The 14,820-nt window shown below is 39.7% G+C and overlaps 1 protein-coding gene across 6 annotated transcripts in view; it reads left to right on the top strand.

Moving 5' to 3' along the window:
* The window catches only part of NTRK2 (neurotrophic tyrosine kinase, receptor, type 2), a 302,428-nt gene that overhangs the window by 52,015 nt on the left and 235,593 nt on the right, over positions 1-14,820 (top strand). For 5 of the 6 annotated variants that reach the window (XM_011982733.1, XM_011982732.1, XM_011982735.1 and 2 more), the window contains 3 exons: positions 4,857-4,993; positions 5,533-5,665; positions 8,873-9,178. In XM_011982733.1, the coding sequence (XP_011838123.1) occupies positions 4,857-4,993; positions 5,533-5,665; positions 8,873-9,178 (576 nt within the window). The remainder of the gene's footprint in view (positions 1-4,856; positions 4,994-5,532; positions 5,666-8,872; positions 9,179-14,820) is intronic. The other variant, XM_011982737.1, reaches the window with a different exon arrangement.

Genomic DNA, 14,820 nt, shown 5'->3' with positions numbered 1-14,820 from the left:
AAATCTTATTAAGCCAAGAAGTAGTGCCTGGCAAATGGTTTATCCCGCCTTGGCTATTCATGCTTCCCAATTCATTTTTATTGTGCTAATTAAACCTCAAGTGATATTTCAAGTACAGATTGTTTTTCCATTATTGAATCTTTGGCCAGCATATTAACGCTGTAGAATTAACGTGAGTCAGATGCTTACTCATTTGTGGAAGACTTTACATTTAAGAGATCTAGACTTGGCCAATTTTGCTCAGATTCCTTTGATGACAGGGTGATACAATTTGTCTATAAATAAAGGAGACTCACTCTTCTCCAGAATAGACATGTAATTATTTTTAAATGAAATAATTCCTTTATCAAGGAATCATAAATACCACTTTATCAGTGGTATTTATGGTCCATGATGAAATGGATATGTACAGCTTGGGAGGTAGTGGCGAAGACCCTGAGCTTTGAGTTCAAATTCTAGGTCTGTATGTACTTGGACAATGTTGGATAATGTATTTGACTTTTCCAAAACTCATCTACTTCATTAATTAAATGAGGGCAAAAACTTATCTTCAAGACTGGTTCTAAGGATGAGATAAAACAAGATACTAGGCAAGAATATCTGGTTCAGTGAATGCCCAATAAATACTAATATTAGTATTACTGTAATTAAATGCTTTTAGAGCTGTTAATTATGTGAGCTTAAGTTTGAAAAATAAAACCCACATGAGATTTTATAGGAAAAACTAACATTATGATGTAACATTTCCTACTGAAAATCTCTTTATTTTAACCTTTCTCTGCTCAGAATTTCCAAACTATTAGATACATTTATAAAGGTAGGAAATGCATTCCATGGGTTTGTACTTGATATGCCAGGGTGGGTGTCTTTAGGCTTCATTGGTGGGGTCTGGCTATGGAGGGAGTCATACCTTGAGAACAAGCACCATGACAGGCCTTGACTCTGATGGTCACCCCAGAGTCAGCAGATAAATCTATAAATATAGAAAGTGGAAGAGTCGGTGGGGCATGGTGGCTCATGCCTATAATCCTAGCACTTTGGGAGGCCGAGGCGGGTGGAGTACCTGAGCTCAGGAGTTTGAGAACAGCCTGGGCAACATGGCAAAACCCCATCTCTACCAAAAATACAAAAAATTAGCCAGGCGTGGTGGTATGTGCCTGTAATCCCAGCTACTCAGGAGGCTGAGGCACGAGAATCCTTGAACCCAGGAGGTGGAGGTTGCAGGGAGCAGAGATTGTGCCACTGCACTCCAGCCTGGGTGACAGAGCAAGATTATCTCAAAAATAAATAAATAAATAAATAAATAAATAAATAAATAAAAAAGGAAGAGGGAGAGTTATCAAAGCACAAACACTTGCAAGCTGAAAAAGCAGATGCATGAGTAGTAACTGACTTAAAGGGTGAGAATGCTGGTTACCAAGTTGACAATGGAGAAAGCCAAGGGGAAACTTGGTTTATATGGCAGAACTACTACAATGCTTAGGGCGTGAGAGTACAGGTAACACCAAACACTGTATTGGTTGAAAGTCTGCTAAGCCCAGGTGACTGCACCTCTCCTGCCTCAGCAGAAAACTGGAGGCTTAATTCTCTAAAGTGGATAAAACAAAGGTTCTGAGAAACTCCAGAGAGAGTGAGGCCATGGGAACCATAGAGAATATGATGGATTTACATTCTGAATATTAGTATTTCCAGGCCTCTTTCTCCTCCAAGCAGGAAATTGGAAGAGCATTATTTGAATAACTTGACCACCCCCTTCCTCAAAATGATTTCATGATCCTGACATCAGGTGGTACCTAGTAAATAGGCCAATAATTTTGTCCTACAATGAAGCTGACAATTCATAAATTTGTGCAATGCTTCTAGTACCTCAATCTTAAAGATGTATGAATAGCCAGACATAATTGAGGAAAGCTTGTAATTGAAAGACAAACACAAAAGCAACAAAGAGAGAGAGAAAAAAAAATTGCTAGAAACAAAACTGATATAGAGAAAATAAAAATTCAAGAAATGATTATAAGTATATCATAGAAATCGTAAGAGATATTGCATCCATGGAACAAGAAGAAGGTGCTATAAAATAAGAACATTCAGGAACAAAAGAAGAGCCTTGGGAATAAAAAGTATGATAGAGGAATGAACAACCTTAAAAGCAGGCTTTAAAAATTAATCTAAAAAACTCTCCCTGCAAATAGAGCAAATAAATCAAAAGTTGGAAAATAGGAAAGGAATGGAGAATTAAATGGGCTATCTATAAGGTCCAACCTCCAAGCAATAGTTCTAAGTGGTAAGAAAGCATGTGTTATAGTTATATTGGCACATTTTTTTCCTTTCATAGTGGTACATAATAGCAATGTTGCAACCTGTAATTAATACTGTTTTAAATTTGGTGAAATAAAGTAAGTATTGCGTATTAGATGGTTCTGGTGTTAGTAAGGCTTGCATACTCATAATATATATATATATTTTTTTGAGATGGAGTCTTGCACTGCTGCCCAGGCTGGAGTGCAATGGCACGAGCTTGGCTCACTGCAAGCTCCGCCTCCTGGGTTCAAGCGATTCTCCTGCCTCAGCCTCCCCATTAGCTAGGATTACAGGTGCCTGCCACCATACACACGGCTAATTTTTTGTATTTTTTAGTAGAGATGGGGTTTCACTATGTTGGTAAAGCTGGTCTCCATCTCCTGACCTCGTGATCCAACTGCCTCAGCCTCCCAAAGTACTGGGATTACAGGCATGAGCCGTACCTGGCCACATACTCGTAATCATCTTTATGTCTCCACTGAGACAATTACAGCGCATGAAAAAGTGTGAAGACAGAGTATGTTGAATGTGGTGGGGGCCTGAGGAGAGCTGGCATTCTGTGTGAAAGGGAGCCCGTATCTCATCTTCCACAGTGGGAGGTCAGTAGATACTGCTGAAACAGGAAAACCAAGAAGTAGCAATAAAGAGTGATGCTTAGTGATGAGCAGAGCAATGCCCAAAGAAGAAGTTAAAGGAGATGAAATGGGTGCCTCCGGGAATAGGAAATAGTGCCACATGGGTAAGGTGGGACTACTGTTTTTCACACATAGTAGCTTGAATCTTTTTCATAAGTTTTACAGAATTATCAACTCTTCAAACTATGTGATTAAATATTTGATTTTTGAAAAACAAAATTAAGTATATACATATTTTTAAAAGTCACCCAGATTATGCCATTGACTTCAAGGGGATTTTTCACTAAGTAAGCCCATTTCTTCTATTTTGCCTTGACATGCTCCCTAATAAATTGAACAGCTTAATTGTCATAGAAGTTGTGAAGAAAACACATTGAGAAAAACAACAGACTCATCCAAGGCCACAAAGTTAGTATGTGCCGGGTTTAGGGTGTGGGGCTTGTATTACACTCTCTGTTAATCATTGTTATATATTTCATTGCTCTGTATAACTCTGGCTATTAGGGGCTTTTTTTTTTTTTTTTTTTCTTGAAACCCCACGAAAGATGTAACATTGGTCTCTATTGGATGCTCACGGGAAGGAAGAGTTTGGAAGGGGGTCTCACTAGCCCCTGAAAGCCAGATCTTATTGGGGAATCCTCTCCCAGTGGTGGGAAAACCATGAGATAGAGACTGTATAAATCTTATTCCAGTCTGATTTCACTAATAAAGAAAGATGTCTTTGCCAGTAGGAATACAGGATAAGAGAAGGGTTTATCCATAATAATATGAAGATGACGGGTCAAATATTGCCAGGTGGGTGGGTTAATTGCAATTTAACGGTTGTTGAAAATGAATCGCCTTCTTTGACCTCCAGGTTCTGATCTGACTTAATGCTGTATCATAGTTCTGCAGGACATAACTGTCAGGTGACTATAGTCCCAAGCAGAGTTCCTGACACCAAGAGAGGGACAGCCTCCACTAGCAGGTCCTGACATATTGTTATACCCTCTAAGACATGCCTACGTGTAAAAAATACCATGATTCTTATGCAGTTTAAAGCAATGTCCACACTCAGTTGGTGTGATAATTTCATGAAGTGATAGCAGCATCCCTAAAATTACACATAGCTTTTGAAATATAAAAATATAAAAATGATGCCTTGCTGGACTATTAAAAAATGTTTATAAGGTTCAAAGTTTCATCTGATAAGTACATTCTCAGAGTCTTTCCAATAAAAAGAACTTTTCACTGAAATGAGTCCATATACCCATTTTCATTATATTCTAAATAAGATAGCAGTTTTACCTATAATATTTAACTACGATTTACGTAACTTTGAAACATTCTAACACTGTAATAGTTCAAACTGCCTGTCTTTGAAAAATGCTTTGAAACTACATTTTCTTCAATAGAATGAGTCTTTCAAAATCTGTGTCTGGTAGAGGGTTAGATTTGTGAGAGTTACTTAAAGCAAAAAACAGATTTTTGCAAAAACAACATAGCTGCATCTCACCCTTTTGTGTTCTTGAGCATTAAAAAAAAATAGGGGGTAGGAGACAGAAGGAAATAAAAGACATGATGTCAGTCCATAGGTACAATCTCTGTTTATGTGCAAAAACTGGATTAGTAACTGTAGAACAGAAAAAGAGGTGGAAGACAGTTCTTTATACTAGTGTTCTTAAAATAAAAGGTTATTAGGCATTAATGCTATAAGAAATGTGCATAATTTATTTTGAAATCTACTTATAGCTTTTTTTGATTTATGTTAAATCTATGAAGCTGATCAAAGTGGCACTTTTTCAGATCAACATAAATCAGTCTCAAAAAGCAATTAAAGATTGATTTTTAAAGCATAAACAGTTTTCAATTTATTGCTTTTAGTTTGATACTGCATTTAACTATTTGCATATGCCTCTGTTTACTTTTCTTGTTCCATAGGTTTACCATCTGCAAATTTGGCCGCACCTAACCTCACTGTGGAGGAAGGAAAGTCTATCACATTATCCTGTAGTGTGGCAGGCGATCCGGTTCCTAATATGTATTGGGATGTTGGTAATCTGGTTTCCAAACATATGGTAAGGCTTGTGTTTGGCTGTGTCTTAATAGAGAGACAAGAGTGTTTCAGAATGTGAGAATGTATTAAACCTAGTGATGATCATTTGATATTTTATAGGGCTACATATAGAAATTTACAGAGTTTTTGATGTACATTTACTTTCTACTTATTCTTAATTAACAAAGACTAATGCAGGCTTGCATTTTAGTTATGCATACCTAAGAGAGCGAGGCGTCTTTATATCCCTAGTGAGCTCTTTGTATCATCCTGAACAAAGCGAGTGACTTTCCCTGTGGTCTTCTCCCTTGGAGGGAATTCAGGGATCAAGTCAACCTCATGCACTTAGCAACTGAAACCTAGAGAAATAGAATAACTTCTGATTTACTTCTTTGCCTGAGCCTATTTCAGGCAGAGAAGTTTTTCTAATGCTATATATATATGTATTATATTATATTTATATATTTGTTTTTTTCTCTAGTTAGCGGAGGAAACCCCAAATCTTGTCACTTTGGGATCAATCCTAATCAAGGTTATTTTTGTCTGTTAATTCATTTGTAGAATGAAACAAGCCACACACAGGGCTCCTTAAGGATAACTAACATTTCATCCGATGACAGTGGGAAGCAAATCTCTTGTGTGGCAGAAAATCTTGTAGGAGAAGATCAAGATTCTGTCAACCTCACTGTGCATTGTACGTAATCAGACTGGCATGTGCTTTTAATAGCAAATGATCACGGACATACCTACGTTTGTTGCTGGGACAGTATATGCAGTGTTTTGTGCATACTCAATTAAGAAACATTATCAGCCTCTTTTACTTGTTCAGTTTCTGCTTAATAACTCTTGCTCATGCATGATCTTTCTTTTCAGCTTCTTTTTTGATTTTGAGCTTGTCATTTTGTGCCTTCATCTGTCTTTTTTTCTGATAGAATATATTTTGGGCTGGTTGCTCCCTCTTATCAATGTTTTAGCTTAAATTTTCGTAAACCAGTTTCTAAAACTTTCTTCCTCTATAAAAGCAATATGATGCTTTAAAGTTATGATACCTAAAGTATTTACTGGCTGTTCACAAATGCCTGATTGTACTGTTGATAAAATAAAACCTCATTCGTTTGATAATCAAGTTTCTGTGAGAAGGTAGGATTAGTCCTGCTTAAATTACTGAAAATTATTATCAACTGTAGAAAACTTTTATTATTATTGTTTTAAATTTCTGTGTACATTGAATCTAAGTTCAAAGATATCCATCTTCTTAAACATAAGTATATTTTTCTTCAGTATTGTAACTAATTACATTTTGAAATTCCAAATTATGGCTTTTAGCTTGAAGGTGTGTATTTAGTAAAAACTATATAGACACTTCACATCATTGTAAATTCTGAGCTGGCACGGTATAAATTAATGAGGTTTTACTCCATTTGGATTAGAATTTGGATGAGAAAAACATGAACGTGCATGTGTGTAAGTGTGTATATGAGTTACACACGTGTAGACCCATGGCCATAGCTGGTATCAATATGCTGGTTAACACTCACTCACAGCACACATTCAGTGTGTGATTGCTGGAGTGAATGATTGAAATCATCAGCTGTAATCCTTTATCACTGTCAGTACAACCACCATGCCCAGTGGGTACTAAACTCGTAATTTCTCATCATTTTGACCCCCTCAGAAGCCTGAAGTCAATGTTATCTCCAAACATATGCAACCACTTTCAACTGTATGTCCTTAAATCAGCACCTAACCCAAAATTCATTTGAGCATGGTGGAAGGCATGAGGGGCCCTGGGTGTGGGAACCTGGGCTGGTGGGAGGAAGGTAAGTGTGACCCCTGCCCCACTGTGGTCCTTGTCATGGTTGGTTTATAGCACAGGTCTACAAGTGTGTGTATCTACACATGCATGGACCTTATTGTGTATAATATATATATATAGGGTCCCCCCAAATTATATTTAAACTGAATTTTTATAGATGAAATCACATATTCAACCTTTTGTTTTCCAAAGACTATTTTGAGGAGGCCTGTGAGAGATACTTGGTAAAGCAAACAATTAAGCTTTGCCAATTTACATTTAGTAATATCACATTTCTCAGAGGGAGGGACATTGTTACAATATACATGTGCGGAGTTCAGCTTCGCAGGTGCTCAATTGAGAGGAATGTCGCTGGTAACTGGAAATCTTTCTGTAAATTATGAAAGTGAATTAGGTTCTTTTATCAGCTTGGCTTCTTCCTAGGTAGTATTGTGGGAGGATTTATCTGAAGACAAGTAAGGGGGTAATATCATATTACCTGCTTTCTAGTAAAAATATCCAAACTTGAGTTTTTTCCTCAGTTTCAGGTTAATATCTGTATGGTCACTAGGCTCTGAAAAATTGACCTTATCTGTCATAGTTTAGACAAAGACCAGAAGCCATAAATGATAAAGAATATTAACAACTGGCCGGGCGCAGTGGCTCACGCCTATAATCCCAGCACTTTGGTAGGCCGAGACGGGTGGATCACTTGAGATCAGGAGTTCAAGACCCGCCTGGGAAACATGGTGAAACCCTGTCTCTACTAGAAATACTAACATTAGCCGGGCACGATGGCAGGCGCCTGTAATCCCAGCTACTCAGAAGGCTGAGACACAAGAATCGCTTGAACCTGGGAGGCAGAGGTTGCAGTGAGCTGAGATCATGCCACTGCACTCCAGCCTGGGTGACAGAGCGAGACTCTGTCTAAAAAAACAAAAACAAACAAACAAAAAATATTAACAACAAAGATAACCAGTGCAGAGACCCCACTCAGAGGTTTTGTCTGTTCCCTGGCTACGATGCCTTAGATTTTTTTCTCCTCTTGTTTGATAAACACATACAGTCAAGAAGCAGTGCCTGAAAGGGAAGGGCCACTGGATTAAACATCAGGAGACAAGATTCTTTTTCCAGATCTGCCTTGCTCAGTAACCTTGATGAGCTCACTTAACCTCATTGCACTTTGGTTTCTTCATCTGAAAAAATGATGCTATTAGATCTCAAAGGTCTTTTCCAGTCCTTGATTTTTTAATTACCAAAGTCAGACTACATTAAAATAAATAGATGAAGTATTTTAAATACCCTCACTTAGGATAAGTACTCTGTTTAAAGATTCTACTTGATAATGTTTGTTTCCCCAAAGCATAAAGTGCTTTATATCTAAAATTGAAATAATCCCTACTCTGTCCAGGCTTAAATTGGACCCCAAACATTTAAAGGATCCAAACATTGGCATCTAGGATCCTAGCAAAAATGGACAACACTATAATGAAATGTGATACTTTCAAGGAGTATTTACTATTGACAATCAGTAATAAATATTGATTTATTAAACTTATAATAATTCATCAGCAGCAGTAACATTTATTGCATTGATCCGTTTGATCTGTTTTCGAAATGTGAGATCAAGGCTTCACGTAAAATTTTAAAAGTCGTTTTTGTTATTTGTATTATTTAGGAAAGAAGTTCTATCAAAAAGTATTCATTATTTTATTATTTTGGATTTTTTTTGGTGATGAATCTGTATAATATCAAGATACAGATATTAGAAACCAAAGTCAACTTCAAATGGACTCTTTCCACTGTCAGAAATCTCTTGGATCTGTTTGGAGCTGGTTTTCACTTATACTGAATAGATTTGAGAAATGACTGTAATGCATGGGTCTTAAGTAGAACACAGAAAGGAATCTCTCTGAAGCTCTCTGTAGGGAGTTACATCCACCCTGATGATGATACAAAATACTGATGGATTCCAGAGTTTCTGATCATGTGTTTTTCTAAGCCATACAGTGGTTGAGTAAAATTCCCTATCAATGACACAGACATCTCGAGATGGGGAGAATTCTGAGCTTTCTGATGCTATTAACTCTCTCTTTTTCAATTTAGTTGCACCAACTATCACATTTCTCGAATCTCCAACCTCAGACCACCACTGGTGCATTCCATTCACTGTGAAAGGCAACCCCAAACCAGCGCTTCAGTGGTTCTATAACGGGGCAATATTGAATGAGTCCAAATACATCTGTACTAAAATACATGTTACCAATCACACGGAGTACCACGGCTGCCTCCAGTTGGATAATCCCACTCACATGAACAATGGGGACTACACTCTAATAGCCAAGAATGAGTATGGGAAGGATGAGAAACAGATTTCTGCTCACTTCATGGGCTGGCCTGGAATTGACGATGGTGAGTAACTGACGCTTTTGTATGTGGAGAGAAGATAGAGTCTATCATTTCAGCTATTGACAAAATCACGTATACAATAAACCATCCCCAAACCCAGTGGCTTAAAACTCCGTTATTTAATCTTGCTCATGGATCCATAGGTCAGCGGAGTGGTTTTAATTTTGCATGTATTTATTGTGGGAATCAGGGTCGTGAGGCAACAGATACATAGGAGATGTGCTTGCTATGACAAGTGCAGAGTGAAAGAGGACAACTGGAACAATGTGAAGCTTCCTAAGGCCTAGATTCAGGACTGGTGCACCATACTGTCCCTTCAGCTTATCTGCCATTGGCCAAAGCAAGTCACAGGGCCAAAGCCAAGTTAAGGGGCAGGGAGTTGTTCTCCCAAGAAGGGGATGAGGAAATTAATAATTTTGAATAGTTATCTGATATACACTGGATTAATAACTATTCTAGAGTGCCCCTTATGAGAAAAGGGTCATTATTATTATTACCATCATTGTTGCAAGTGTTTAATGAGATTTTGTACCCACAGTGGAAAAACCCATGCAAAACTACAAGCACAGGAACTGTGTTTGGTTGGCTTGTGATGCATTTAAGATTTATTTTCTAGCCTCTTACCTAATTCAAAAAGGAGAATTCTGGTTTCTCGTCCATGGATGAGAAATTAGTGTCTTGGACTGTTTTGCTTACCCGGGCTGACTGAGCTGAGTGATTCTTTTATTGGCTCCCAAGCTGTTTTTCTAGGAGTGATAATAGTGCCTCTCTGGCCAAAGGCTTGGACTGCGGAAAGGATGGCTAGCATCAGGGGTCTACTCTGGGCACAGCAGGAGCATGTCAGTGTGAGCTTCAGGAACAGTGGGACAAGTATCATGCATTTACCTGCTTCAGATGCTGTCCTTCAGTGGAGTGTTCTTACCTATTCAGTCTCATTGCCTGAATGCTTGCTACCAATGTGATGGCCAAGGCCTGTGTTTGGATGTTGGGAGCTGTACATGAATAGAGTTCCTCACCGGAGTAGTTCTGAGTCAGTCAAAGTCATGCAAAGATGACTTGGCAGGGAGAAGGGAAAATAGAACCCTGGAGACTTGTGAGGCAGAGGCTGCTTGGGCTGCATGTACCTGTGTGGCTCCCAGGGTCCCGCCACCGGCAAAGGTGGTCCATGCAAAGCCATCTCTGCAAAATGACAAGCAAGAATGCAGTCCTTCTCATTACATGATAAGTTCCTGTTATTTTGCTCTTCACTAGACCTCTTTTTAAATGCACAGGCTTCCTTAGTATGTTCAAAATGTTATTTGGAATATATGTTTGATTTATAAACAGCAGCCCTTAAGGAGCACATAAAACAAGCAATATTTGGATGCAATACCCTGACACCCCTGGCTGTTGTTGTCTTTTCCATTAAATCTTCCTCTTAATTGAGAGTTTAGCTGCTTGGCTGTGGTTGCTGTAGTAAATCTCCAGCTTACAGTGTGCAGGAAGTCATGTTTGAGGGAATAACAGCTTCGTAGTTAAATCCAGAGACACTGATTTAGGACAGTAGCCTTTTGCCTGTTCTTACATAAACTTTTTACTTCTGAGTAATTTTAGATCTGTAGAAAAGTTGCAAAGATAGTATAGAACATTCACAGACTTCCCCCACCATTGTTAATGTCTTACATTACTGTGGCACATTTGTCACAAATAAGACACTAGTATTGGTACATTACTAATAACTGAACTTCAGACTTATTTGAATTTCACCAATGGCCCTTTGAAACACTTGAGGGCAAAATCTGATTCAGAGTGAGGGTCTGCAGTTACAAGCTGTCAGAAGTGGTCTGAGTCTTTTGATATCAATGCACAGTACTGTCAGTGTAAAGCCAGTAGCTTCTGTTTTGGGAAGGATTTTCATCTTTCCTTTTGAACATTTCTGTATGGTACTGATATTTGGTAGAGCTGAACTCTTCTTACCCATGTGGCTTCGTTTTCATTGATCATTTCTGTTAGTTTTAACTTAGCTTGTGATGGGAAAGAATTGTTTTCTGGTATAAGAATAACTTGGTGTTTCTCAAACATTCCCTTTAAAAGAAATAATTATTTGTAAAAAATACAACTGAAATTCAATTTTATAAATATGTTTCTTCCCCTTCTTTCTTTCCATCTTCTTGCTCATGAATTTATTAGGTCTTTAAAAATATTAATATCTGCTTTTAGAAAAGCCCGTTTTTTTTGTTCTCTTTAAGTATTTACTTAAGTGTCAGCTATCAAGGAGTAATAAATGAAAGTGGAAATGAAGGGGACTTGGCCCAGGGTGACAGTGGATATAAATGGCCCTTGTGGGCCATAAACCAGTGTGACCGATTAGAGATTGACCCCACTTGGCTAGGGGAATAGAATCGTTGTGGGTATTTATGAGACTCACAGCCATAGTGCACAATGACCTTTCTTAGAATTCCTTCCTTTCTCATTCAATCTCCTTTAAAACTAAAGAAAAATAAACAAGTAGCAAAAAAAAAAAAAAAAAAATTCCCTGCTGGTCTGAAGTACATTCCATGTTAAGGACAGCAGGTCAAGTTTGGCTTTATAGTCCATTAATATTTCTACTATTATCATATAGTAATTGATGAAGTTTAGCTCTCACAAATATTTTTTATAAGAAATTTCAGCCTCTTTCTCCCAGTTGTTTTGGTAAGATCCCACCTTCCCTTTTTTTTTATTTGTTATATTGGAAGTTTCCTGGCTTACAAGGAAGCAGGCAGCCTGGGCTCCCGTGAAACTAGTTGCATTTCCATACAGAGCCGGAATTAATGTGACAGTTCTGGTGTCCCTTAGAGTATGTGCACCTCATTCAGCTTAGAGCAGATTTCTGCCCAGGCGCAGTGGCTCATGTCTGTAATCGCAGAACTTTGGGAAACTGAAGTGGGTAGATCACTTGAGCTCAGGAGTTCAAGACCAGCCTGGGCAACATGGCAAAACCCCTTCTCTAAAAAATTGCAAGAATTAACTGGATGTGGTGTGTGTGCCTGTAGTCTCAGCTACTCAGGAGGCTGAGGTGAGAGGATTGCTTGAGCCCGGGAGGTGGAGGTTACAGTGAGTCATGATCGTGCCACTGCACTCCAGCCTGGGTGACAATACCAGATCCTGTCTCAAAAATAAAACACAAAACATATTTTTCAAAAAAGAACTAAGATTTCCCTGGGATGGTCATTTTGCTTAGGAACTCGTTTTTTAAAACAGAGACTAAAGTATACTGAAAGAAACTGAAGCATAAATAAACCAAAAGTCTCTGAAACAAAAATTGGTGAGCATGGAAGAGGATGGACCAATTGGATGTGATGAGAGTCATCATAACCTTTACTCCTGCTTGGGATGCAGATACTAGACGAGGTGGCAGACACCCTGCTCTCCACTTGGAGGAAGGATGGAGAAGTTCCATCCCAAGCCAGTGGCAGCCCAGTCCAAGGGGGTACCAGTCACAGTGTGTGAGGATGTGAGGCAGGCACTAAAAGAGAGCAGCCCAGCAAACCAAAATACCCGTGTAATGTCTCTTGAGCATGTTGGGGGCCTTGCAGACTCTGCCATTTCCCCAGCCAGCAGGCTAATGTGGAAGGACAGGTGCCAGCAGATCTTCAGATGTCAGCAGCACACCAGACACTAAGCCAGCGCCCTTCCCCATCTGTTAATCACTGGAAACCTGGCTGGTAACCCAGAAAGAGAAAAGACCTTCCCAGACTCCAGATACTAAATTGATCATTTTGGGTCCCACATTGAAGAACTGAACTTAGCTCCAGTTAGTTTGGGATTGTGTTTAAGGCATAAAATGCAAACTTTCAGCTTCAAAATGAAATCTAGAAAACCATGATGTTTCTCCTCTAGCACACTGAAGAGCACAACTTGTGACAATCAAACTACAGGAGTTTTATGTTACTTTTGTTTTCCATCATGTCTTTAAAATCCATTCAGTAGGAGAGATCTTCCCTGGCTCCCAGAACAGTAGCTTCTTGCCCCTTGTTGCATATTTGAATTAACTGGGGACTTTTTGTCACTATTTTGTTTGATTACTTTTTTTTTTTTTTTAAGGCGGAGTCTTGCTCTGTCGCCTAGGCTGGAGTGCAGTAGTGCGATCTCGGCTCACTGCCAGCTCTGCCTCCCAGGTTCACGCCATTCTGATTACATTTTAAAATACACATTCCTGGGGCCTAGCTTTAGCAACTCAGATTCAGTGGCTCTGGGATGAGAGTTGCGCTTTGGCTTTTTGTTGTTGTTGTTTTTAAGGTCCCTAGTGATTCCAATGAGTAACCAGGAGTGAACCTCACTGATTGGAGGAAAACTCTGAGCTGTGTAACATTTTTCTGCATATGATTGAGTGGCAAACAATCCTTTGGTTATTTTCAGCTGCAGATAGAATCTCAATTGAGAAATGGCATGTCCCACCTGAGCTAGAAGTGAAAACTCTGGATGCGAGCTCATGGCCAGTCTCCTGTCCTCCCCAAGTTCAGGCTGGCCGTATGGGGTCAGGGATGGAGTTTGCAGAGGTGTCAGTGTCCCTGCTGCCCAGGTGAAAGGGAGTAGAGAAGGAGATGACAGGGAAGTTTGCTCACTAGTGACTTTGTGCCCTTGGGACCTAGGAATGTTCAAAGCTGATGTGCAGACTTTCTTTCCTGGATACCTTTGTGGGCTCTTGGAGATTTCTCTCTCTGTATTTCCCGTGACGTGAACAAATGTACCTCTGCTCCAGCTGGCACAAGCAACTCCTGACTCCAGGAATGTACTTTGTGTTGTTGGGGTCCCTCAGCAGGACCTAACACTCCCCACAAAGACTTTCTCCTGTGCTGCCTCTGGACTGCAGGGGGCGCTCGTAGTCTCTTGTCCTCTGGATGTACAGGTCAAACCAAATGCCACCTACACCCCACGGTTGCAGGTTTCTTTCACCTTCTCTGGCAAGGGTCAGGCCTTGTCCTCTGAGCCATCCATTTGCAGAGAACATACTTCAAGCCTCCGGAGTGGTTCTGTGGAAGCCCCTCGGTGGGGCGGTGTTAGAGCAGCACTTCCCCAAAGAAACTTCTTTATAAATCCTTCCTTGTTCTCTCCTCCCAGGGATCTCTGACACTCTCAAGGTGAATCAGACATTTCCAAGGACATGGCTCCAGTTCTCAGTCAGTCAGTTCCTTTGTGATTTCTGCCTCTAAGTGTCTCACATCCACTTTGGTATCAGTTACTGAGGCAGGGAGAGTCTCACTTAACATCCTGTTACACTAGAATCTAGGGATTTTGAACAATGTGCCAGCTGTCTTTGAAGGTAGGAGAAGCAGAGGGTCCTGGGCTACCCCTTGCAGTGAGTTATAACACTTGAGACAACGCAGACCCTACCTCTTAGGAAGGTGGCAGGAGGTGAGGTGCAGGACGGTGGGAATAAAACACAGCCCATATAACAGAAGACACCCTAGCCACCCGTAAAATAGAGAAGGTCCCCTGTTCCTCTTTGAGGTTGCCTTCATCCTGGGTGTAAGAGATCAGCTTCTCATTCCCAGGGATGTTCCTGCTTGATATTAGGCAGGGCCCAGTTGAAGGTATGCGGAAATTACAGGCAGTAAAGGACAAAGACATCTCTTTAAATCCTCTTTCTCATGGAAGCCAGTGAACAGAGACTATCAAATGGA

This window comes from Mandrillus leucophaeus, unplaced genomic scaffold (genome assembly GCF_000951045.1).
Source record: "Mandrillus leucophaeus isolate KB7577 unplaced genomic scaffold, Mleu.le_1.0 Scaffold242, whole genome shotgun sequence".
Classification (NCBI taxonomy): Eukaryota; Metazoa; Chordata; class Mammalia; order Primates; family Cercopithecidae; genus Mandrillus; species Mandrillus leucophaeus.
The sequence above is the reverse complement of the archived record's forward strand: the minus strand, read 5'-3'. Positions and strand labels throughout refer to the sequence as shown.